The following is a 24,471-nucleotide window of genomic DNA, read 5'->3' on the forward strand; positions in this document are numbered from 1 at the left end:
ATAGGGGGTGTAGGAGTAGAGTTAAGAGAAAAATCAGGAGGGCAAAAAGGGGACACAAGATTGTTTTGGCAGATAAGGCAAAGGAGAATCTAAAGAGCTTCTACAAATACATAAAGGGCAAAAGAGTAACAAGGGGGAGAATAGGGCTTCTTAAGGATCAACAAGGTTATCTATGTGCAGATCCACAAAGGATGGGTGAGATCCGAAATGAATATTTCTCATCAGTATTTACTGTTGAGAAAAGCATGGATCTTGGGGAACTTGGAAAAATCAATAGTGATGTCTTGAGGAGTGTACATATTACAGAGAAAGAGGTGCTGGAAGTCTTAAAGTGCATCAAGGTAGATAAATCCCCAGGACTTGATGAAGTATATCCCAGGACATTTTGGGAGGCTAGGGAGGAAATTGAGGGTCCCCGAGCCGAGATATTTGAATCGTCGATAGTCACGGGTGAGGTGCCTGAAGATTGGAGAGTGGCAAATGTTGTTTAAAAAGGGCTGCAGGGAAAAACCTGGGAACTACAGGCCAGTAGCCTCACATCTGTGGTGGGTAAGTTGTTGGAAGGTATTTTGAGAGACAGGATCTACAGGCATTTAGAGATGCAAGGACTGATTAGGGACAGTCAGCATGGCTTTGTGAGTGGAAAATCATGTCTCACAAATTTGATGGAGCTTTTTGAAGGGGTAACCAAGAAGGTAGATGAGGGCAGTGCAGTTGATGTTGTCTACATGGACTTTAGCAAGGCCTTTGACAAGGTACCGCATGGTAGGTTGTTGCATAAGGTTAAATCTCATGGGATCCGGGGTGAGGTATCTAAATGGATACAAAATTGGCTTCTTGACAGAAGCCAGAGGGTGGTTGTAGAGAGTTGTTTTTCAAACTGGAGGCCTGTGACCAGTGGTGTGCCTCAGGGATCAGTGCTGGGCCCACTGTTATTTGTCATTTATATTAATGATTTGGATGAGAATATAGGAGGCATGATTAGTAAGTTTGCAGATGACACTAAGATTGGTGACATAGTGGACAGTGAAGAAAGTTATCTCCGATTGCAACGGGATCTTGATCAATTGGGCCACTGGACTGACGAATGGCAGATGGAGTTTAATTTAGATAAATGCGAGGTGATGCATTTTGGTAGATTGAACCAGGGCAGGACTTACTCAGTTAATGGTAGGGCATTGGGGAGAGTTACAGAACAAAGAGATCTAGGGGTACATGTTCATAGCTCCTTGAAAGTGGAGTCACAGGTGGACAGAGTGGTGAAGAAGGCATTCAGCATGCTTGGTTTCATTGGTCAGAACATTGAATACAGGACTTAGGACGTCTTGTTGAAGTTGTACAAGACATTGGTAGGGCCACATTTGGAATACTGTGTACAGTTCTGGTCACCCTGTTATAGAAAGGATATTATTAAATTAGAAAGAGTGCAGAAAAGATTTACTAGGATGCTACCGGGACTTGATGGTTTGAGTTATAAGGAGAGGCTGGATAGACTGGGACGTTTTTCTCTAGAGCGTAGGAGGCTGAGGGGTGATCGTATAGAGGTCTATAAAATAATGAGGGGCACATATCAGCTAGATAGTCAATATCTTTTCCCAAAGGTAGGGGAGTCTAAAATTAGAGGGCATAGGTTTAAGGTGAGAGGGGAGAGATACAAAAGTGTCCAGACGGGCAGTTTTTTCACTCAGAGGTTGGTGAGTGTCTGGAACAAGCTGCCAGAGGTAGTAGTAGAGGAGGGTACAATTTTTTCTTTTAAAAAGCATTTAGACAGTTACATGAGTAAGATGGGTATAGAGGGATATGGGCCAAATGCGGGCAATTGGGATTAGCTTAGGGGTTTAAAAAAAAGGCGGCATAGAACATATAGAACATTACAGCGCAGAACAGGCCCTTCGGCCCACGATGTTGCACCGACCAGTTAAAAAAAAAAACTGTGACCCTCCAACCTAAACCAATTTCTTTTCGTCCATGAACCTATCTACGGATCTCTTAAACGCCCCCAAACTAGGCGCATTTACTACTGATGCTGGCAGGGCATTCCAATCCCTCACCACCCTCTGGGTAAAGAACCTACCCCTGACATCGGTTCTATAACTACCCCCCCTCAATTTAAAGCCATGCCCCCTCGTGCTGGATTTCTCCATCAGAGGAAAAAGGCTATCACTATCCACCCTATCTAAACCTCTAATCATCTTATATGTTTCAATAAGATCCCCTCTTAGCCGCCGCCTTTCCAGCGAAAACAATCCCAAATCCCTCAGCCTCTCCTCATAGGATCTCCCCTCCATACCAGGCAACATCCTGGTAAACCTCCTCTGCACCCTCTCCAAAGCCTCCACATCCTTCCTGTAATGTGGGGACCAGAACTGCACACAGTACTCCAAGTGCGGCCGCACCAGAGTTGTGTACAGTTGCAACATAACGCTACGACTCCTAAATTCAATCCCCCTACCAATAAACGCCAAGACACCATATGCCTTCTTAACAACCTTATCTACTTGATTCCCAACTTTCAGGGATCTATGCACACATACACCTAGATCCCTCTGCTCCTCCACACTATTCAAAGTCCTCCCGTTAGCCCTATACTCAACACATCTGTTATTCCTACCAAAGTGAATTACCTCACACTTCTCCGCATTAAACTCCATCCGCCACCTCTCGGCCCAACTTTGCAACCTGTCTAAGTCTTCCTGCAAACTACGACACTCTTCCTCACTGTCTACCACACCACCGACTTTGGTGTCATCAGCAAATTTGCTAATCCACCCAACTATACCCTCATCCAGATCATTAATAAATATTACAAACAGCAGTGGCCCCAAAACAGATCCCTGAGGTACACCACTTGTAACCGCACTCCATGATGAATATTTACTATCAACCACCACCCTCTGTTTCCTATCCGCTAGCCAATTCCTGATCCAATTTCCTAGATCACCCCCAATCCCATACATCTGCATTTTCTGCAGAAGCCTACCATGGTGAACCTTATCAAACGCCTTACTAAAATCCATATATACCACGTCCACTGCCTTGCCCCCATCCACCTCCTTGGTCACTTTCTCAAAAAACTCAATAAGGTTAGTAAGGCACGACCTACCTGCCACAAAACCATGCTGACTATCACCTATCAATTCATTACTCTCCAAATAACTATAAATCCTATCCCTTATAATTTTTTCCAACATCTTGCCGACAACAGAAGTGAGACTCACCGGTCTATAATTCCCGGGGAAGTCTCTGTTCCCCTTCTTAAACAATGGGACAACATTCGCTAACCTCCAATCTTCTGGTACTATACCAGAGGCCAACGACGACCTGAAGATCAGAGCCAGAGGCTCTGCAATCACTTCTCTTGCCTCCCAGAGAATCCTTGGATAAATCCCATCCGGACCAGGGGATTTATCTATTTTCAGACCCTCCAGAATATCCTGCACATCCTCCTTATCAACTGTAATACTGTCTATTCTACTCCCTTGCAACCCAGTGTCCTCCTCAGCTATATTCATGTCCCCTTGCGTGAACACCGAAGAGAAATATTGGTTCAATGCTTCACCAATCTCCTCCGGTTCCACACATAACTTCCCTCTGCCATCTATAACTGGCCCTAAACTTGCCCTAACCAACCTTCTGTTCTTGACATACCTATAGAACGCCTTAGGATTCTCTTTAACCCTATCCGCCAAAGTCTTCTCATGTCCCCTTTTAGCCCTTCTAAGCTCGCTCTTCAACTCCCTCTTAGCCAATCTAAAGCTTTCTAGTGCACTACCCGAGTGCTCACGTCTCATCCGAACATAAGCCTCCTTTTTCTTTTTAACCAACAAAGAAACTTTTTTGGTGCACCACGGTTCCCTAGCCCTACCAATTCCTCCTTGCCTGACAGGGACATACCTATCACAGACTCGCAGTAGCTGCTCCTTGAAAAAACTCCACATGTCGGACGTTCCCAGTCCCTGTAATCTCCTAGTCCAACCTATGTTTCCTAATTCTCTCCTAATAGCCTCATAATTACCCTTCCCCCAGCTAAAACCACTGGCCCGAGGTTCATGCCTATCCCTTTCCATCACTAAGGTGAACGTAACCGAATTGTGGTCACTATCACCAAAATGCACACCAACTTCCAAGTCTAGCACCTGGTCTGGCTCATTTCCCAGCACCAGATCCAATATAGCCTCACCTCTAGTTGGCCTGTCTACATACTGAGTCAAAAAACCTTCCTGCACGCTTTGAACAAAAACTGACCCCTCTAACGAGCTAGAGCTATAACAATTCCAGTCAATATTAGTCAAGTTAAAATCCCCCATAACAATTGCCCTATTACTTTCACTCCTAAGCAGGATTGACTCCGCAATCCTTTCCTCAACCTCTCTAGAACTTTTAGGAGGTCTATAAAAGACTCCCAACAGGGTGACCTCTCCTCTCCTATTTCTAATCTCCGCCCATACTACCTCAACAGATAAGTCCTCATCAAACCTCCTCTCTGACACTGTGATACAATCTCTGACCAATAATGCTACCCCTCCCCCTCTTCTACCTCCTTCCCTACTTCGACTAAAACATTTGAACCCCGGGACCTGCAGCATCCATTCCTGCCCCTGCTCTATCCATGTCTCTGAAATAGCCACAACATCGAAGTCCCAGGTACTGATCCACGCTGCAAGTTCACCCACTTTATTGCGAATACTCCTGGCATTGAAGTATACACATTTCAAACCCTGCTCCACCCCACCTCTGCAATGCCGTGCATTGCAGTCCCCATCCATGCATCCCTCACTTTCAGCCCCACTACTCAGGATCCCTCCCCCCCCCCGAATCAGTTTAAACCTCCCTGCATGGCCTTAGCAAATTTACCCCCCAGGATATTGGTCCCCTTCTGATTAAGGTGTAGACCATCCTTCTCATAGAGGTCACACCTTCCCCAGTACGAGCCCCAATTGCTTAAGTACCTGAACCCCTCCCTCCTGCACCATCCCCTCAGCCATGAATTCAAACCTTCCCTCTCCCTATTCCTCTCTAAACTATCCCGTGGTACAGGCAAGAGTCCAGAGATAACCACTCTGTCAGTCTTGGCCTTTAGTTTCCACCCCAACTCCATAAATCCCTGCCTAATATCCCCTTCCCCTATCCTCCCTATGTCGTGTGTCCCCACATGTACAATAACTTGTGGTTTATCTCCCTCCCCCCTAAGAGTCCTGAATACCCTGTCAGACACATCCCGGACCCCAGCCCCTGGTAGGCAACACACCAACCCTGAGTCCCTACCTTTAGTTCCGACCCTCCTATCTGTCCCCTTAATTGTGGAGTCCCCAATCACAAGGCCCAGTCTTTTACAGCCCCTAACCACCTGAGCTTTCTCACTCGGCTCACCCCCAGAGATCTGCTCTCTATGCTCAGTTGATTCCTCCTCAACTGTAGCCTCCAGCACCGAAAACCTATTATGGAGGGGAACCGCCCCAGGGGATTGTCTTCCCGATTGCTTCTTACCCCTCCTCCTGGCATTGACCCAAGCCTCATTTCTAGGAGTTACTATTTCTCTATAACTCCTATCAACTTCCACCTCCGCCTCCCGAATTATGCGGAGTTCCTCTACCTCCCCCTCCAGCTCCTTTACACGCTCCTCCAGAAGCTGCAATCTAATGCACTTCTTACAACTAAAATCTCCTGAAACACTACTGGATTTCCTCACCACATACATCCCACAGGAGATGCAGCATACTGCCTGAACTGCCATCCCTGAAGCCATTACCAGCAAGAAAAAAAAAACTTCCCCACACTTCCCCAACTGTCACTCTCCACTGCAGCCCGAGCAGCACTCCCTCACTGAGACACCAACTGTCACTCTCTGCTGCAGCCCGAGCAGCACTCCCTCACTGAGACACCAACTGTCACTCTCCACTGCAGCCCGAGCAGCACTCCCACAGTGAGACACCAACTGTCACTCTCCACTGCAGCCCGAGCAGCACTCCCACACTGAGACACCAACTGTCACTCTCTACTGCAGCCCGAGCAGCACTCCCACAGTGAGACACCAACTGTCACTCTCTACTGCAGCCCGAGCAGCACTCCCACACTGAGACACCAACTGTCACACTCTACTGCAGCCCGAGCAACACTCCCTCACTGAGACACCAACTGTCACTCTCTACTGCAGCCCGAGCAGCACTCCCTCACTGAGACACCAACTGTCACTCTCTACTGCAGCCCGAGCAGCACTCCCTCACTGAGACACCAACTGTCACTCTCCACTGCAGCCCGAGCAGCACTCCCACAGTGAGACACCAACTGTCACTCTCTACTGCAGCCCGAGCAGCACTCCCACACTGAGACACCAACTGTCACACTCTACTGCAGCCCGAGCAGCACTCCCACACTGAGACACCAACTGTCACTCTCTACTGCAGCCCGAGCAGCACTCCCACACTGAGACACCAACTGTCACTCTCTACTGCAGCCCGAGCAGCACTCCCACACTGAGACACCAACTGTCACTCTCCACTGCAGCCCGAGCAGCACTCCCACACTGAGACACCAACTGTCACTCTCCACTGCAGCCCGAGCAGCACTCCCTCACTGAGACACCAACTGTCACTCTCCACTGCAGCCCGAGCAGCACTCCCACACTGAGACACCAACTGTCACTCTCTACTGCAGCCCGAGCAGCACTCCCTCACTGAGACACCAACTGTCACAGTTGGGCCGAAGGGCCTGTTTCCATGCTGTAAATCTCTATGACTCTATGACTATTGACCAGAAACTGAACTGGACCAGCTATGTAAATACTGTGGCTACAAGAACAAGTCAGAGGCGAGGAATTCTGTGGACTGTAACTCACCTCCTGACTCCCCAAAGCCTATCCGCCATCTACAAGGCGCTAGTCAGGAGTGTAATGGAATCTTCTGCACTTGCCTGGATGGGTGCAGCTCCAACAACACTCAAGAGGCTTGACGCCATCCAGGATAAAGCAGCCCAGTTGATTGGCGCCCCTTACACAAACAAACAGGCCAACAGAGCACATTTAACGTATAGCGTCTGATATTATGTATAGCATGCAAGAAACAATACTTTTCACTGTATGCTATTACATGTGACAAAAATAAATCAAATCAAATCAATCAAAACAAATCAAGAACAGTTACGGCCGTGTATACCACCTACAAGATGCATTGCAGGAACTCACTAAAGCTCCTCAGGCAGCACCTTCCAAACCCACAACCAGCACCATCTAGCAGGATAAGGGCAGCAGACACATGGAAATAGCACCACAATCTGGAAGATCTCCTCCAAGTCACTCACCATCCTGACTTGAAAATATATCGCCGTTCCTTCACTGTCACTTTGTCAAAATCCTGGAATTTGCTCCCTAACAGCACTTTGGGTGTCCCGACAGCACAGAGACTGCAGCGGTTCAAAGAGGCAGCACACAATCATCTTCTCAATGGCAAATAGGGATGGGCAATAAATGTGGCCTAGCCAGCAACACCCATATCTCGTAAATTAATTGAAAATAGAAGCTCTGGTGGTGTTGCCAAATAAACTAGCTTTCTTGTGGGTGAAAATTGTCACATTTCACCTTGTATCAAATATTTTTCTTAATGTTTACTCTGACAATTTTATCATGTTACAGAAAATGTCAGGAAGGAACATGTGACGGATGTATCTTTCACTTCCTGTGGGAAACAGCGGAGGCCTGTCCTCTTTGTTCAAACAGTGATTACCACATGATAGTGGGAGCATGTATTAATGGAATTCAGGTATCAAAGTAGAATTGATCTGTCATTGTCAATGAGTTAAAATACCAATCGCTAACCTGTAAACACTGAATTCTCTCAGAAACACATACAAGGGAAGATTTTCTGATTGGTGATGTCCAATCAATAAGCACCAGGAAAAATGGGTAAGGATCTAAGGATCTTTGGTGAAGCTCTCAGATTTTTAGCACCTTCCAAACCAGGACCACTTCTATCTAGAAGGACAAGGACAGCAGATACATGGGAACATCACCACCTGCAAGTTCCCCTCCAAGATTCTAAGATTCTAAGGGGATTTGACAAGAGAAATGTTAAGAAGGTGGGCAGGCAATGATCTATTGTTGTTATCGCTAGACTATTAATCCAGAAACTCAGCTAATGTTCTGGGGACCCGGGTTCGAATCCCACCACAGCAGATGGTGGAATTTGAATTCAATAAAAGAAAATCTGGAATTAAGAATCTACTGATGACCATGAAACCATTGTCGATTGTCAGAAAAACCCATCTGGTTCACTATGTCCTTTAGGAAAGGAAATCTGCCATCCTTACCTGGTCTGGCCTACATGTGGCTCCAGAGCCACAGCAATGTGGTTGACTCTCAACTGCCTTCTGAACAAGGGCAAGTAGGGATGAGCAAAAAATGTTGGCCAGTCAGCGATGCCCATGTCCCACAAATGAAAAAAAAAGGTGTTTCCCTTCTTGAGGGAAATATACAACCAAAGGCAGAGTTTAAAAATAAATTATCTTTCATTTAACATTGAAATGAGGAGAATTTATTTTCTCTCATAGGGTCACTAGTCTTTGAAATCTTCTCCAGAGAGCATTGGAGGCTGGACCATTGAATATATACAAGGCTGTGTTAGACATATTTTTGATTTATAAGTAGGTCAAGGATTATGGGGGTTGGGGGAGCAAGTAGAAAGTGGAGTTAAGCCCAAACTCACATCAGCCATGATCCAATTTAATGGTGGGGCAGGTTGAAGGGTCAAATGGCCTACTCCTGCTCCTATTTCCTTTCATCTTATGTGGAAAGGCCTGAAGCATAAAGAGACAAAAGAGCAGTTTGACCGTCACTGACAAGGCTCCCCTCTTTCTGGAACTGGCTTCTCAATCTCATTGCAGGAGAGGGGTGCGTTCTGTCAGGTCTTCCTGTGAAAATTGCGCCCGACATATCCAATATCATTTGGAATTGGACAGAATAATTTTGTTGTGGCAAAATGCTGAGGCACTCTTGGGTCCTGATGAAGTGGCGGTTGTGGTTTATTTAGCCAGGGTATTCATCTTTTATTTTATGTATTTTGTTTGTTTCTATGAGTGGAAGTGTAAATTCTCCTCATTCAGCACCTGCTAATTCCGAGGGATATCAGGGCCAGTTGAAACAGCTCTTATGAACAATGACAGGTCCTTGGCCAGACGCTAATAGGCAGCAGTTCACGTTGACTTGTATGATAGCACAGCTTAAAGGAAAGAGAGCAGCCATTCACTACAATGATCTGAATGTGAAGGAACCAGCCTGCTGACTAGGCCTCCCATGAACCGCCTATTTAATATGGTGACTGAATGTCACGTGTGCTGTCCAAACACTTAGACTGCACTATCCTATTATCAGAACATAATATTTTGAAGAGACAATATTTGCCCTATGCCCAACATAATATTTTAAAGAGGCGCTACTATCATTGAATCCCCCGCTATCAACATCCTGTGGATTACCATTGACCAGAAACTGAACTGGACCAGCCAAATCAGCCATGATCTTATTGAATGGCGGAGCAGGCTTGAGGGGCCAAATGGCCTACTCCTGCTCCTAGTTTTTATGTTCTTATATAAATACTGTGGCTGCAAGAGCAGGTCAGATGCTAGGAATTCTGTGGAGAGTAACTCACCTCCCGACTCCCCAAAGCCTGTCCACCATCTACAAGGCCCAAGTCAGGATTGGAATGGAATATTCTCCACTTGCCTCGATGAGTTCAGGGTTGGACACAGATTTTTTTCACCTCTGATTCCAGAGTTAAAATCATATATCAACTTGTCAGACAAAAAAAAAGATCTTCAGGTTGAAAGAAGCACATGTGAAATTAGTTTGTGTACATCAATCCAGTTCCTAGTTGTCATAGACACAAATTTCTGTCAAATTTGGGCACAGTTGCCAATAGCACTCAGAAAGACCCTTGTCGACTTAGAAAAGACAATAGAAAATGTCAAGCGGATACATCGAGAATGCTGCCCTGAAGTGAGAAACACGATAGGAGCCTAAATGTAATACAAACAGAAATTGATAAGTTATTGAGATTGCAATGATAACATAAACAATACTAATACCTGCTGCTTGCCATCTTTGCCTGCAGAGAACAACTCATGTGTGGTCAGAGCCAAAATTTTGTAAAGAAGGTGTCACACTGCCAGACCAAAAGGTGACAACATGCAAGACTATAGACTTCTTCTTGAAGATTGGAATAATCACAGGGACAATTACAGCCTGCTTATTAATTGTCACAACATGCTACTTTTATAAGAAAAATCAGAAGTGAGTAACTGAGCATTACTGTATAGGAAGTTTCAGTCAAATGTCTTCAGAGATAGAGGGTGGAATTTCCCAGAAACATCAAATGTCACAACAGCATGAAAATGGGAGACCTCAGCACCGGTCTTTTCGGTGAGCCTACGTTGGTGAAGTCAGCTGCAGAGCACGCGGTGGCATTTCACCAAGCCCTCTGATCTGCTGGTGAACCAAGAGACCTGATGGGCACTGCCCCCGCATGCTCCCGACCGCGCGGGGGCTTCAATGCCCTCCGATCCCCTTGGCATAGCCAAGGCACTTGGTCTCCACTACTGCAGAGCAATAGCGATTCTCGTCAGTGTGATGTCACATTGCAGAAGCATCTGGAAAGTGGGGGGGCGGGGGGAGGGGTGGAGGCAGCCCTGCTGGACTCAATATTTGTATGGAGAACCAGGCACTCTTATGGTAATGAGCTTCACGCCCTTTCTGGGCATGAAGTCAGTCGCGAATTGGATTTTTGCTCTGTCGCTCTATTTTCCTGGCTTGCCATGCTGATCAATGGGTGCGGTGAGCTGGTAAAATTCCATCGCATTGGAGTTAAGGAAAGTGAAGATAAAAGAACAATTTTCTTGCAGGCTTCCAAACAATGGCAATTAGAAGGGATAGATTTGTTCAGACTACGAGGCAAGGACAGGAAAGTAATATTGGGTGGTTTAACTGTCTCAAGGTGTACTTGAATAAAGGTAATATATATGCTGAAAATGGAAAATACTTTTTGGAACACATGAATGGCTTATTCCTATATCAATCTATTTTTAGTCCAACAAGTGCATATTTTGTTATGGGAAATGATGTGGGATAAGCAATTGAGAAATTGTGGTCAAAGCATAGCTGGGTTAATAGAAGAGTATACGATAAAATGCTGGACTAGAAAAAGGGCAAAGTTGAATGAGACAAGAAAAGAGGTGGTCCCCAATGATCTCATTGGGGTATCTTCAAATTTGAAATTGATGAGGCACAAAATATTAGCCATATTTAAGGAATTGGAAGGATAAAGCTTGTAGGAAAAACAAAGAATATGCAGAGCTGGTGGTGTAAAATACATACTTATTTGAAAATGTGAATGCAGGCAGATTAAGACAAAAGTGTGTCTTTTAAAGAGGGGCACAGAGTACAAGAGGAATAATATAATGATAAATTACACGGTTGCGGAGGGGGGGATGCGTTGGGATGGCATAGTGGTTAGCACTGCTGCCTCTCAGTGCTAGGGACTCGGATTCAATGCCCAGCCTGGGTCACTGTCTGGGTGGAGTCTGCACGTTCTCCCTGTGACGGTGTGGGTTTCCTACGGGTGCTCTGGTTTCCTCCCACAGTCCGAAAGACGTGCTGGTTGGGTGCATTAGCCGTACTAAATTCTCCCCCAATGTACCCAAACACCAAGTAGTGTGGCGAATAGGGAATTTTCACAATAGCTTCATTACAGTGTTAATGTAAACCTATTTGTGACACTAACAAATAAACAAAGTATACTAGTCGAGCGTTAGGCGCTATTATCGTACGGTGTGCTGTTTTGGGTGCCCCATTAAAACCATGTGATGCATACAGTGTAAAGTCCCCAGGATAATACCAGAAATGGGAGACTACAGTGAAAAGAAGTCTTGAGATACTGGGACTGATTCTAATGGAGCAAAAATGGTTATTAAATTGAAGCTTTAAAAAATTTTAAACATTTTTGACAGACTGAACAGGAAAAAGAAAATTCCTTTGACCTGTGGGCCAGTAATGAATGGTCATAAATTTAAAATTGCTGTTGAGTTGTGCCAGAGGTTATGAGAAATCCCTTTACACAGTAAGTTGATCGAGCATAGAATACTCTGTCATAGCGAGTGACTTCAGCAGAGACTATTGCATTTTTTAAAGAAAAGCTGGGGTAATAGTTGAAGCAGAGGGAATGATAAGGCTGGGGAAAGTGCAGGGCAAAAGAATTAGTTTTGGAGGGCTCTAATAAAGAGCCAGTACAAATCCAGTGGGTCAAGTAGTTTCCTTCTGTGTTGTAAGCCTTTGGGCTTCGATTTGGGAATTGATCCATGAATGATTTCTTCATGTACAGACATCTAAAGTATGTCATAAACCCAAATCTCACAAACATCTTAACATTAAATTTGCACATAATCTGAAAATTGCCTGATTGGACTAACCCAACATGATAAGAAACTGCTGTAGAAAATCTGCTCCTGTAGTGGCAAAAACAATGTTGAATACAGCCAATTGTGTAAATATTATCTGGTGTAGCTTAGCTTAAGTGGGCATTTTGGTCGGCATGGACCAGTTTGGGCCAAAGGGCCTGTCTCCATGCCGTAGATTCTATGATTCTATAGTATAGACTATTGAACAAAATATCTACCATGATTATTAAATATCAAATATTAGAAGGTTTGAACAGCTGGTAACATCAGTAATCAAAATGCTTTAACATAGCGCAGAGTTCAATAAATAAATATTATTCAATCCAAAAATTCTACATAGGATATCAGAAAGATTGCATGGTGTTCCCAATTGTGATAACCCCCATGAATTCCATGGGGATCTCCCTGTGAGCCTCGTTGAATATGAGTTCCCTTGGTAACAGGCAATGGCCTGCTAGGTGGAACTCATCACCTGAGCACTTCATAAGGCAGACACCAGGAAGGGTCTGCAGAATTATTGTCCTGTTCGGGACTTGTGGCTTAACTGGAGTGTGGCGACTAGGGGATTTTCACAGTAACTTCATTGCAGTGTTCATGTAAGCCTACGCGTGACGAATAAATAAATTTAACAATAAATGCTGTTCCTTTCTGGTCGGGCTTCCTGAGTTATTACATAAAATATTTGCTTTCAGGGTTCTTCGAAGACACTGCAGTGGGAAATGTCTAAATTCCGATCTGACTCACGGTTAAGCATTCTTGGTGGTATAAGTGTTAAAAGCTATCTGAAATATGATTTTTTACATGCATTTCACACTTGCATTTGAAACATGTTTAGGCTGGAGTACAAGTACTCCAAACTGGTGATAAATGCCAATGCAAAGGATGGTGAACTGCCAGCAGTGGACAGCTGTGCTATAATGGAAGGTGAAGACCTGGAAGATGATTTGATTTTTATGAGCAAAAAATCATTGTTTGGCAAGATAAAGTCAATTACCACTAAGGTATGTTGGTATTCAATGACTTAACTCTACTGGCAACTGTTTGTTTAGCAACGCTACAATGCATTTTTCATTTTATACTTAAATTGTGATTTAATTATTGAACAGCAGTTACCACAAGGCAATCAAACAGCAATTACTTAATACTTATATTTTTATTTCTTTCATTGAAATTTCCTACCATTGGGACAGAATAGGACTAAGCCAAGTTTTGGGAAGTGCTCCTGTTTATAACTGTGATGTAGAAAATGATGGGATTTCTACAGTTGAAAACAAAAATAATCGGATGTTACTTAATTTACCAGTTTCGATGTTATCATAAATTTGAACCCAGAAACTATATTACTGCTTTAAATGCAGCTACATATATCTGTTACAATGGTTGAATGTACACATTTAATTAAGTGTTTAATTTTCATTGTTTCACTATTTTTGTTCCTACACTCTTTTCCCCTTTCATATTGAAGACCCCTATCTCTCATTGGGATACAGTTGTACAGACTTTAACTGCTTCTCCAGTGTCCTTTTCACCAGACCATGGCCATGATTTTCCAGCCCCGCCGTGCCTGGCACAGATCATGCCAATCTGTGAAAATTGCGTGCAGGCCTAAAAATGGATTTTGTGCCTGGTGCCAACTTGTTTGTAATTGTCCCAGTTCCTTGCTGCTGGCACAAACCGGATCTCGCCCAGAAAGGGCACAAAGGTGCAGCCTTTAAATATGCTTCGCCCGTTTGACACATGATTCTCCCAGCTTCCGGGATCGTCCAACCCTCCAGCGTGGCGAGAATCACTACTGGTTTCCACTAGCTGAAACCAGGTGTGATGGTTATGCTGGGGCGAGGAGGCCATTAAATTCCCCAGGTGGTGAGGGATATAGCTGAGCAGTGCCTATTTGGCAATGCCAACCTGGTGCATTGGCTGTGCCATTTGGGCACTGCCAGTGCACCAAGGGCGGTGCCATGGGTGGGGCTGGAGCCTGAGTGGTGGGGGGGGGGGGGTGAAGCCTGAGTGGGAATCAAGAAAGGATGGGCCATGATGGGTGGGGGGGCTATGGCAGGGCACCCATTAGGAGAGCCCCAATGCCAGCAATCTGTATCGGGGAGGGTATAGGGTAACATGACGCCACCGATGGGGTGGATGGGGGTCTTCCAGTGCGCTGTGAGATTGGGTGTCCTTTCAAAATGGTGCCCGATCACTTTACGGCCAGGCTCACTGGTGTGTTTATGCCCTGCCCCTCCCAGAACTGGCGCAAAACTCACTACTCTCCCAAAAATGATTGAGTGTGAGGCGATTGGGTTCCGGTGTGCACCGGACAGTCTGGCACTGATTGCCCCGGTTTTCTTGCCCTTATGACACTTAGTCATTTTTTGGGAAAACTCTGGCCCCTATTTGATGTTTAGCCTAGAAACCAGTGCCAGCACATTGTCTGACTGTGCACTGCATGATAAGTGAGCCCTTAACCTGATGCACTCTCATGCATTTGTGAAAATGGCATTATTGGAGCAGGAATCTGGCTTGATGGTATCCCCTACCCTGACTCATGGGCACCCCGAGCAATACTAATGGGCAGGATTCTCAGGCTGCACATGCCTCAAGACTGGAAATTCCCACCAAATTTCCTGTCTTGCCCTTACATTTCCCACAGCTGGCAGGACAGAAGAATTTCAGCCAATATCCCTATTGACATGCTGCTTGAAGTCACAACTAATTCAATGTAGGTCAAAATTTGAATATAGGATCTTTCTGGTTGTCTGGCTCATGAATACTCTCGGCAGGAAATATTCCAATTATAGATTTCGTCCTGTCATAATTTCCGGACAACAGGTAAACTTTAAGAAGGGGGACCTGAGGGTGTATTAAATCATGTGATGATGCTTGCGTTATTCCCATTTTTATCACCATTATTAATGACATAGATCATTGTAAATATATTTTAGAGTAGTACAACTTAGTCATGCACTTGGATAGCTGATAGTTATCTTTCTCTCAAACAATTGGCTTTGGACTATGTAATTAAGTGACATTGCTAACCCTTGATATGTCTCCTGATATACTTTTGTTGCTCTATCTATCATTGTCAATGTGCATTTTTACATTTGGACTGTCTGCATTCTTTTTTTAGCCTTCATATGTGCATGATCCTGGTATAGAAGAATGTTTTTCCCTAGGAAACACAATCTTAGACTGAAGCTCAGTGTCCTCCACTTAGATAGCAATGGTGAGCAATAGATGAGGAAATAAATAAATATGACAGTAAAATCAAATGAATGATTTATGGCCATTTATTTTAAGCAGTAACAATGGGGAGGGATGAAACAACAGCTTATCTTAATCAGCGATTGTAACATTATAATGCTTAGAACAACAGTAAATTCTGACAGAATTATTTTTCAATCCCATGAACAAGTATAAAAATTCACTTCTCACAGTCACACGCATAACTAAAGGTAGAAAACTTGGTTTAACGTGTTTCAAACATAGAAACCCTACAGTACAGAAAGAGGCCATTCGGCCCATCAAGTCTGCACCGACCACAATCACACCCAGGCCCTACCCCCATATCCCTACATATTTTACCCGTTAATCCCTCTAATCTACACAATTTTTAGCACGGCCAATCAATCTAACCCGCACATCTTTGGACTGTGGGAGGAAACCGGAGCACCCAGAGGAAACCCACGCAGACACGAGGAGAATGTGCAAACTCAAGCAAATGAGTTGACCCAAGCCGGGAATCGAACCCAGGTCCCTGGAGCTGTGAAGCAGCAGTGCTAACCACTATGCTACCGCATAGTGGTTTCCACTAGCAGAAAACCCTTATGCGAGTGCTGGGTGAAGTGACCAACATTTTAGTTGAAGAGCTACATTTTGGGAAGGCTCTTAAAAGTCACAAGGGAGGCAGTGAGTCTGAGGCTTTAGAGAAGGAGTTCCAAAGACAAGGAGTTCCAAGACATTGGATTTCCAAGACAATGGAGTTCCAAGAAATATTGGGAAGGCTTTTAAAAGTGACAAGGGAGGCAGTGAGTCAGAGGTTTTGAGGAAGGAGTGCCAAAGAGTTGGTTGACTGAAGGCCTTGCCATTAAAAATAAAGGGGGCAGGGTGGTAGAGAGCTGTTCAGGAGACTGAAGTCAAAGGATAACAAGATAAAAGAAGTAACATGAGCTGAGACCATGGAAAGATTTGTGAATAAGAACTAAGAGTTTAAGTTGAGTTCAAGGGAAGATGTACAGCCAATAACAGACCACACACATACATTGTAATTACCTCATATAAACAACTGAAGACAAAGATTTAACATTGCCTCTATGAATAGTTTATTTGACAAGTACAATTATGTAAATAAGACACGGACACCTGTACTCAGCAGTGCCGTGAACATTCGTTGTAAACTCTTCATATATCTTCCTTGGTTCAAACATTACCTTTCATGGTTCACATTATTTATAGCCTGTACTTATAATTGAAAAGTTACAGTTTAATTGCTTCATAAATTAAAACGTGAAAGCATGTTCTCTGTGACAGTGAAATAAATGGTTTATTGACAGTATGTAATTGATATAGTTCTTGTCAGTCCCTTGGAGCTTACAAACTCATGTGATGGGACAAACAAGCCAATCTATTACCAACTTTAATATTAGTGCTGTTTTAAAATCAGAAAAGCTGGACAGCCTTTTCCAATGTTAGTTTCCCTCATACTGTTAATCCCTTTGCAATCAATGCAGGTCAGATTTAAAATTCAGCCAAGTGAGGGACTGATCTTGAGTTGGCAATTCTCTCACAATGAAAATTGTCCTTGCTATTGGCAATCATCAAATCCATGCAGTGACTTTGGGGAAAAACAAATCCTGACTTTAATATTGCAACAACAAACTCTAGTTTTTACTACCATGCCTTAGATCTTTGTTGTGATTTTTTGACCCCCACCTCTTGTTTCTAATCACCTCTTTCCTTTTCATGGAAATGAATTTCACCATCCATGGGCAGGTGGAAAGCAGGCGGGTGGACCTATAAATTGGGATGCCATCAGCCCTGCCCGCTCCTGCCCTGCCATACCCTCACAAGTGTCAGGGGAGATTTCAGGTGGATCACCTGTCCATGGCCCAATTGAGGCCCTTCAGTGGACAATCAATGCCCAATTAAAGGCCTCACCCTTTTGCTGCTCTAATTTAATGGGTGGAGGGAGAGATCGGCATTCATTGTGCAATTCACAGGTTTAACCTGTGGGCTGCTGGCCAGCCAAAGAGGGAATGCAGTGCCACTTGTTGGTCAGGCGGCACTGATTGGAAGTTCCTTCTCACAGTTTTGCCTCACCGCATCCACTTTCCTCCTTACCATGATTAACATGTCCCTTAGCCACCCCCAACCCCGCCAGGTCCTGTCAGGCAAGAATCCAGATGTACCTGAATGTCCAGATCCATTGCTGAGTGCCACTTCCCTGGCCTACTTGCAACACTATCAGTGCCCACTGCTCCTGCTGCGCTGCGTGTGTACAGAGCTGCCGGCCTCCAATTGACCAGCAGACTAGCAGGTGGATACTTCCTTGGGAACAGACAGAAGTCCTGCCTCAAATTAATTAAAGAAGGTGAGCTGGCTAAGTGGAGGTAGGTTTGCACCCAAAATTAATACTGTGGTGCAGGGATCAGGCCATCAACATTTAATCCAGTCAATTATGGCACAGAAAGGAGGCAATTTGGCCCATCAAATCAATGCTGGTTCTCTGTAGAACCATCCAATCAGTTAAAATCTCCTGCCCTAGTCACATAGCCCTGTCCCTCAAGTGCTCATCCAAATTCCTTTTAAAATTATTGATGGCCTCTGCTTCCTCCATCCTTATGGATAGCAGATTCCAGGTATCACCACTTTGCTGAGCAAAAATAGTCCTGCACCCCATGCCCAAACCTTTTTGTGTCCATTGATTCTTGTACCATTACCTCAAGGGAACAGTTTCTCCTTGTCCACTTTATCTAAACCCGTTCTAATCCTGTACACCTTTATCAAATCTCGCCTCAATCTCAGAACATACTGGAAAATCTCAGCAGGTCTGACAGAATCTGTGGGGAGAGAATAGAGCCAACATTTTGAGACTAGATGACCCTTTGTCTGACATTATTTCAGAGGAGTACCCAATGTACCCAAACAGGCACCGGAGTGTGGCGATTAGGGGATTTTCACAGTAACTTCATTGCAGTGTTAATGTCAGCCCACTTGTGACAATAATAAATAAACTTAAAACTTAAAAAACTGAAAGAAAGGCTGTCTATAACGGAGAATGAGGACGTCATATTCCGGTATTACTGAAAATTTTGGCATAACTCAAGGGAATGTTTTTAAACAACTGTTAGAGTCGGATAGTTCCAAATTAACCTGAGGCTTTTCTGAATCAAAGCATATACATTAATTCTATTTTTTAATTCTTTTTTGGGATGTGGACATTGCTGGCAATACCAGCAGTTTTTGCCCATTCCTGATTACCTTTTGATGATAGCTAAGAGTCAACCACATTTCTGCAGATTTGGAGTCACATTTTGACCAGGCCAATAAGGATGGCAGATTTCTTTTCCTGATGGACTTTAGTGGTCCAAATGGAGTTTTTGCAACAATTGATGATGGATTCAAGGTCATCATTACTGAGACTAGCCTTCAATCCAAGACTTTATGAATTTAAATTCCACCAGCTGGTGTGGTGAGATTTGAATTCATGTCCCCTAGAACATAAACCTGGGCCTCTGGATTACTAATCTAGTGACATTACTGCTACATCACCTTCTCCTGAATAAACCCTGATAAGCATTTTTTAAATCCTACAATATTCGATAAAATAGTGTGAATAGTATTCAAAATTATAATCCTTTTGGATGCTTTCTGTTTGCTTAAATCTGTAAATCATGTCAGACCGCTTTTACAAATCTCCTCTGAGATTTTGACGGAATTCTCCGGTCTTGCTCGCCCCACTGTCGCTGCCAGCGAGAATGGAGAATTTGGCGTTCAGCCAAATCTCCATTCATAGCAGCAGGACTGGAGAATCTTGGCCATGGGTGAGGTCAGAGAATTCCGCCCATTGATTTCTCTTTTCCAATTAATGTGATAGTGTTTCTCTTTTTCGGACGGCACGGTGGCACAGTGGTTAGCACTGCTGCCTCACTGCGCCAGAGACCTGGGTTCCCTTCCTGGCTTGGGTCACTGTCTGTGTGGAGTTTGCATGTTCTCCCCATCTCTGCATGGGTTTCCTCTGGACACTGCAATTTCCCCCCACAGTCCGAAAGACGTGCATGTTAGGTGCATTGGCTATGCCAAATTCTCCCTCAGTGTACCCGAACAGGTGCCAGAGTGTGGCGACTAGGGGATTTTCACAGTAATAGCATCATAGAAACCCTGCAATGCAGAAGAAGGCCATTCGGCCCATCAGGTCTGCACCGACAACAATCCCACCCAGGTCCTAACATATTTACCCCAGTAATCCCTCTAACCTACGCATCCCGGGACACCAAGAGGCAATTCAGCATGGCCAATCAACCTAACCGGTATGTCTTTGGAGTGTGGGAGGAAACCGGAGCACCCGGATCAAACCCACACAGACACGGGGAGAACGTGCAAACTCCACACAGACAGTGACCCAAGCCGGGAATCGAACACAGGTCCCTGGAGCTGTGAGGCAGCAGTGCTAACCACTAGGCCGCCCAACTTCTTTGCAGTGTTAATGTAAGCCTACTTGTGATTAATGAATAAAACTTTTTTTGTATGGTTCTGCAAATGAAGCTATAATATAGTGGAATCAAAATGCTTCACTATTGCAGAAATATACCACAATATCACTAAAATCTTTGCAGCTAATGTTTACAGACAGAGATTTTATGCATTGTTCACTCAAATTGAGTGCGGCTGATTAAACTTTGCCTGCAGCGTGAGCGGCTTCACTGAGGATTAGTTTAAGATTAACATCAGCCTTGGCTCATTACTAGCACTCTCTCACTGCTGAGTTGGAAGGTTGTAGGTTTAAGTCCCACTTTAAAGCCTTGAGTATGCAAACAGAAATTACTGGAAATACTCAGCTGGTCTGGCAGCTTCTGTGGAGAGACAGAGTTAACGGGCTGGAATTTCCTAAAAAAAAACTAGGTAGTCCTGCTGCTTGGATCAAAAGTGTGTCCCAAGCCCATGCAAATAGACCGTGGAACTTCAGGCAGGGTTTTACTAGCAATGGCCAATTAAGAGACAGCCGCTGGGAGCTCCATCTGATTGAGCATGGTGGCCATCTTGTCAGGGCTGTCAGCCCAATCATGGGGCTGGCAGCATGGCAACCTCGACAATGACACTACCAGAGGTGGCCGCTGTTGAGGCTGCAAGGAGCAGGAGGTTGAGGCTGCAAGGAGCAGGAAAGGGCATCTTTGTGCTGAGGCCCCCTTGAAGGTCAGACAAGTTGTTGTTTTACTGCTCTGGGGCCATTAGGCCCTGCTGATCTGAGTGGTGAACTCACTAACAATGGGGTTAGATCCAAGGGGGTGGTCATTGCTACCAGGGAAACAGGCCATATGCCATTAATGAAATCCCCCACCCAATTCCCATTGGTCCTATCCGATTCTCCAGAACTCCCTCTTTTCCTCTGTAAACATAAAGAACTGAGTTGTCTGGCTAAACGTAACAGATTGGATGTCTGCAGTCTCCAGGTCAGCTGAGCGGCATGGTGGCACAGTGGTGATCACTGCTACCTCACACTGTCAGGGACCCAGGTCCAATTCCGGCTTCAGGCCATTGTCTGTGTGGAGTTTGCACATTCTCCCCTTGCCTGCGTCAGTTTCCTTTGGGTGCCCCGGTTTCCCTCCCACAGTCCAAAGATGTACAGGTTAGGTAGTTTGGTCATGCTAAATTGTCATTAACATCAGGGGGATTACAGGGTAAATACATGGAGTTATAAGACCATAAGATACAAGAGCAGAATTGGGCCATTCGCCTATCAAGCCTGTTCTGCCATTCAGTCATGGCTGATGAGTTTTTCAACCCCATTTTCCCACCTTTTCCCTATAACTTTTGATCCCCTTACTAATCAAGAACCTATGGGTATAGAGACTGGGTGGGATTGTTGTCGGTATAGGCCTGATGGGCTGAATGGCCTCCTTCTGCACTGCAATAATTCTATGATTTACACTTACTTTTTCCGAATAATAGATACATAAACAAATCCCACCTCTTTTCCTTTTTGAGCATAGCTCCACCCTCAGTAATTTTCTCCATAGCAAGCTCAGTGCTTTCTTGCTTCAAAAAGCCCCTCAGCTGGGTCAGATGTTAAAGCACGGCTAGTAAACACACATACACAGACATACCAAACCAAACCAAAAGTTAACAACCCCATGTCACCTTAAACTGAAACCAAAACTCTACATTCTTAACCCACAATATAATCCACAATAGAATCAGTTAGGACACACAAGTGATATGGTTTGGAGTATTCTAATGCATGTTCTCAAAAGATTTTTTTTTAGCTTAAACTACCAGGTGAGTGACCTGGTTTTGTTTCCTCCTGGAACACACAGGGCAGAATTTTCCCATCCCGCCCACCATGGGAACCATAGTGGGGCGGGACATGGACCATGCAAATATCCGTTGACATCAGGCGGAATTTTCCAGTCCTGGGACGAGCGTGGCTGGTAAAACCTGCCCACAATGTTTTCAGATGTTAGAGTTCTGTAATAGTTGCTTAAACAAATGCATTTGCATTATTCAGATATGAGAATAGATTTTTCAAGCCTTCACCCTAACCAAGGTGCCTTGCCACTGGAAGCATCTATTGGAAAATCATAGGCCAAATAACCTTGACTTTTCATCCAGTGAATTTCTTGAGTGGGTGAGGATTTGAAAAATCTAGTGCGTGATGTATTCTGAATGTGTTGAAAACTGTTTAAATATGATCTTTTACGTGCACTACTTTGTTAACTAGCTCACTGAAGTGGCCTTTTTGAGACATATTTGAACCAAGAACAGTTTATTAAAAAGTTAGCATTCGAATGTAAAATATAAATGAGGATCCTTTTGTATTCTGAACTTGTTTTATGCAGGGGTGTATTTTCTACCTTGTAGGGCTACAGGCCATGAAGTTTTGCTTTAATCTTCAATAATGCTGTAAGTGTTGATAGAATAGTGGCAGAAAGATGGACTTTAGTGCTTTGTGAATGGGGGTCAATAGTGATCAGTTTTACAAATTTTGTGTCATGTTCTAAGTTGCAGGGCCTTTGTCTCAATATCATACTTTGCAATTTTTTTTTCTAATTTCAGAGAACGCCAGATGGTTTTGATTGTGTCCCACTGAAATCTTCCTCGGGATCAGCAGACATGGACATGTAACATGATCTTTTACGTGCACTACTTTGTTAACTAGCTCACTGAAGTGGCCTTTTTGAGACATATTTGAACCAAGAACAGTTTATTAAAAAGTTAGCATTCGAATGTAAAATATAAATGAGGATCCTTTTGTATGAATGGTACAAATGTTGCCTCACGATGGCCTTACTGCTGTATCATTTGTGTACGAAGCTTTCAAAAGTATAATTTATGTTCACATCATTAAGAGGACTGGGGATTGATGACAATCATAACTACACCTTATAGGACCACTTGTAACCCCTTCTTGCTTGCCCCAGCATCAGGAATTAAGCAAGAATTGATTTTAATACAGATCTGAGTTCTTCATAAAAATTCATCAGCTCCGTGACGTCACAAGTACATGCTGAAAACACTGCGGTATTTTTAAATTGGTTAAAGAAATCCTGAAGCCAATGAGTTTAGTCCCAATTGGGTTTTAAATTGATCACAATCTGAATAGGGTTGAGTGACAAGAGTTGTTAACTCTCTTCCCTAGCCTTCAGCAAGCCTTCTAATGCGAACCACCTTACCCTCATCACGCCGGTGGACCCCTGCTGACTTTTACGTGCTCTGTATCAATCATTGCACAACGGTGCACACATTCCCAGTAAAACAAAACCCAAATGCTCAGCAGTAGCACTGCAGCTGCTTCAAGATCGAAAATATCCAGTGGTTGTAGACCCCTCCCCGCCCCCCACCACCCCACCAATTCCATTTCCCAAAAGGTTTGGCTCCTTCATGATCTGGCATGTCTGGAGTTAAATAATTTTGAACATCAGTAACCATGCATCGGTGAAGCTGTCGGCTATTTTGCTGATGTTCAGAGTTCCAGAAGGCTATTGTTTGGCGCTGAATAATTCTTTTATTTATCATGATATTAAAAAGAGCCTTCTCTGTTCTCAAATGTTTCTCCTCAGTACCATCCCTTATGAATTATCCCATTCAGGCCAATAATATTGGATTTTATCATTTATTTTCTTTTCACATTCCAGAGGCAGGAGACTCTTTGTATTTCATGTTGTCTTTGGGCGCAAAAAAGGGAAAAGAGTGCATTATAAAAAGTTGTAGTCATAAAGATCCTATTCCGGTGGTGATCCGATTAAAGATGTCTTGATCTTAAGTAGCATTTGCTATTTTACTGTATAGAAATGTTTGCACTTGGAAATTGATTTTTAAAGTGAGTTTTTTTTTATTAAAGTGGACCTTAGATTGTCCAGTAAACACAGCAATTGCTGCAGTGGAATTTTAAAGTTAGTAGGTTGCTTTCAACCTGAGGGAATGTCTCAGACTTCCAGCTGCAACATGCGTTAGCAATGGCATACCATTCCTGAAGGAATAGTATATTAATCAGGGAGAGGTAGGAGTGATTATGACCAGCACATTCATTTCTAAAATTACTGGTGTTGTGTTGAACGCAATTCAAATCCGTCCTTAGCGTTATTCGAAACGGCCGAACAGTCTTTAAAATACTTCACCCACGAAAGTTCGGAACTTTGTCCCAGTGGATCCGAACTCCAGCTATGTTGGCTTTTTGCAATCGAGGATAAGATCTGACTGTGGGGAGGACATCCAGCCTTTCTTACCCGCAGGCAGTTTGCAACTGCAACACATCATTAGAGCTGTTAACGTTATTAACAGTTCATTTAAACACTTAAATCCAAGCCTCGGACTATACAATTCCTA

The 24,471-nt window shown here is 44.0% G+C and overlaps 1 protein-coding gene across 1 annotated transcript in view; it reads left to right on the plus strand.

Moving 5' to 3' along the window:
* Window positions 1–23,444, plus strand: part of elapor1 (endosome-lysosome associated apoptosis and autophagy regulator 1) — a 131,199-nt gene extending 107,755 nt beyond the window's left edge. The window contains exons 19-22 of the mRNA XM_078242270.1: window positions 7,628–7,754; window positions 10,101–10,279; window positions 13,274–13,439; window positions 22,702–23,444. Coding sequence (XP_078098396.1) covers window positions 7,628–7,754; window positions 10,101–10,279; window positions 13,274–13,439; window positions 22,702–22,770 — 541 coding nt within the window. The 3' untranslated portion in view covers window positions 22,771–23,444. The remainder of the gene's footprint in view (window positions 1–7,627; window positions 7,755–10,100; window positions 10,280–13,273; window positions 13,440–22,701) is intronic.
* The last annotated feature ends 1,027 nt before the right edge of the window (window positions 23,445–24,471 follow it).

This window comes from Mustelus asterias, chromosome 25 (genome assembly GCF_964213995.1).
Source record: "Mustelus asterias chromosome 25, sMusAst1.hap1.1, whole genome shotgun sequence".
NCBI lineage: Eukaryota > Metazoa > Chordata > Chondrichthyes > Carcharhiniformes > Triakidae > Mustelus > Mustelus asterias.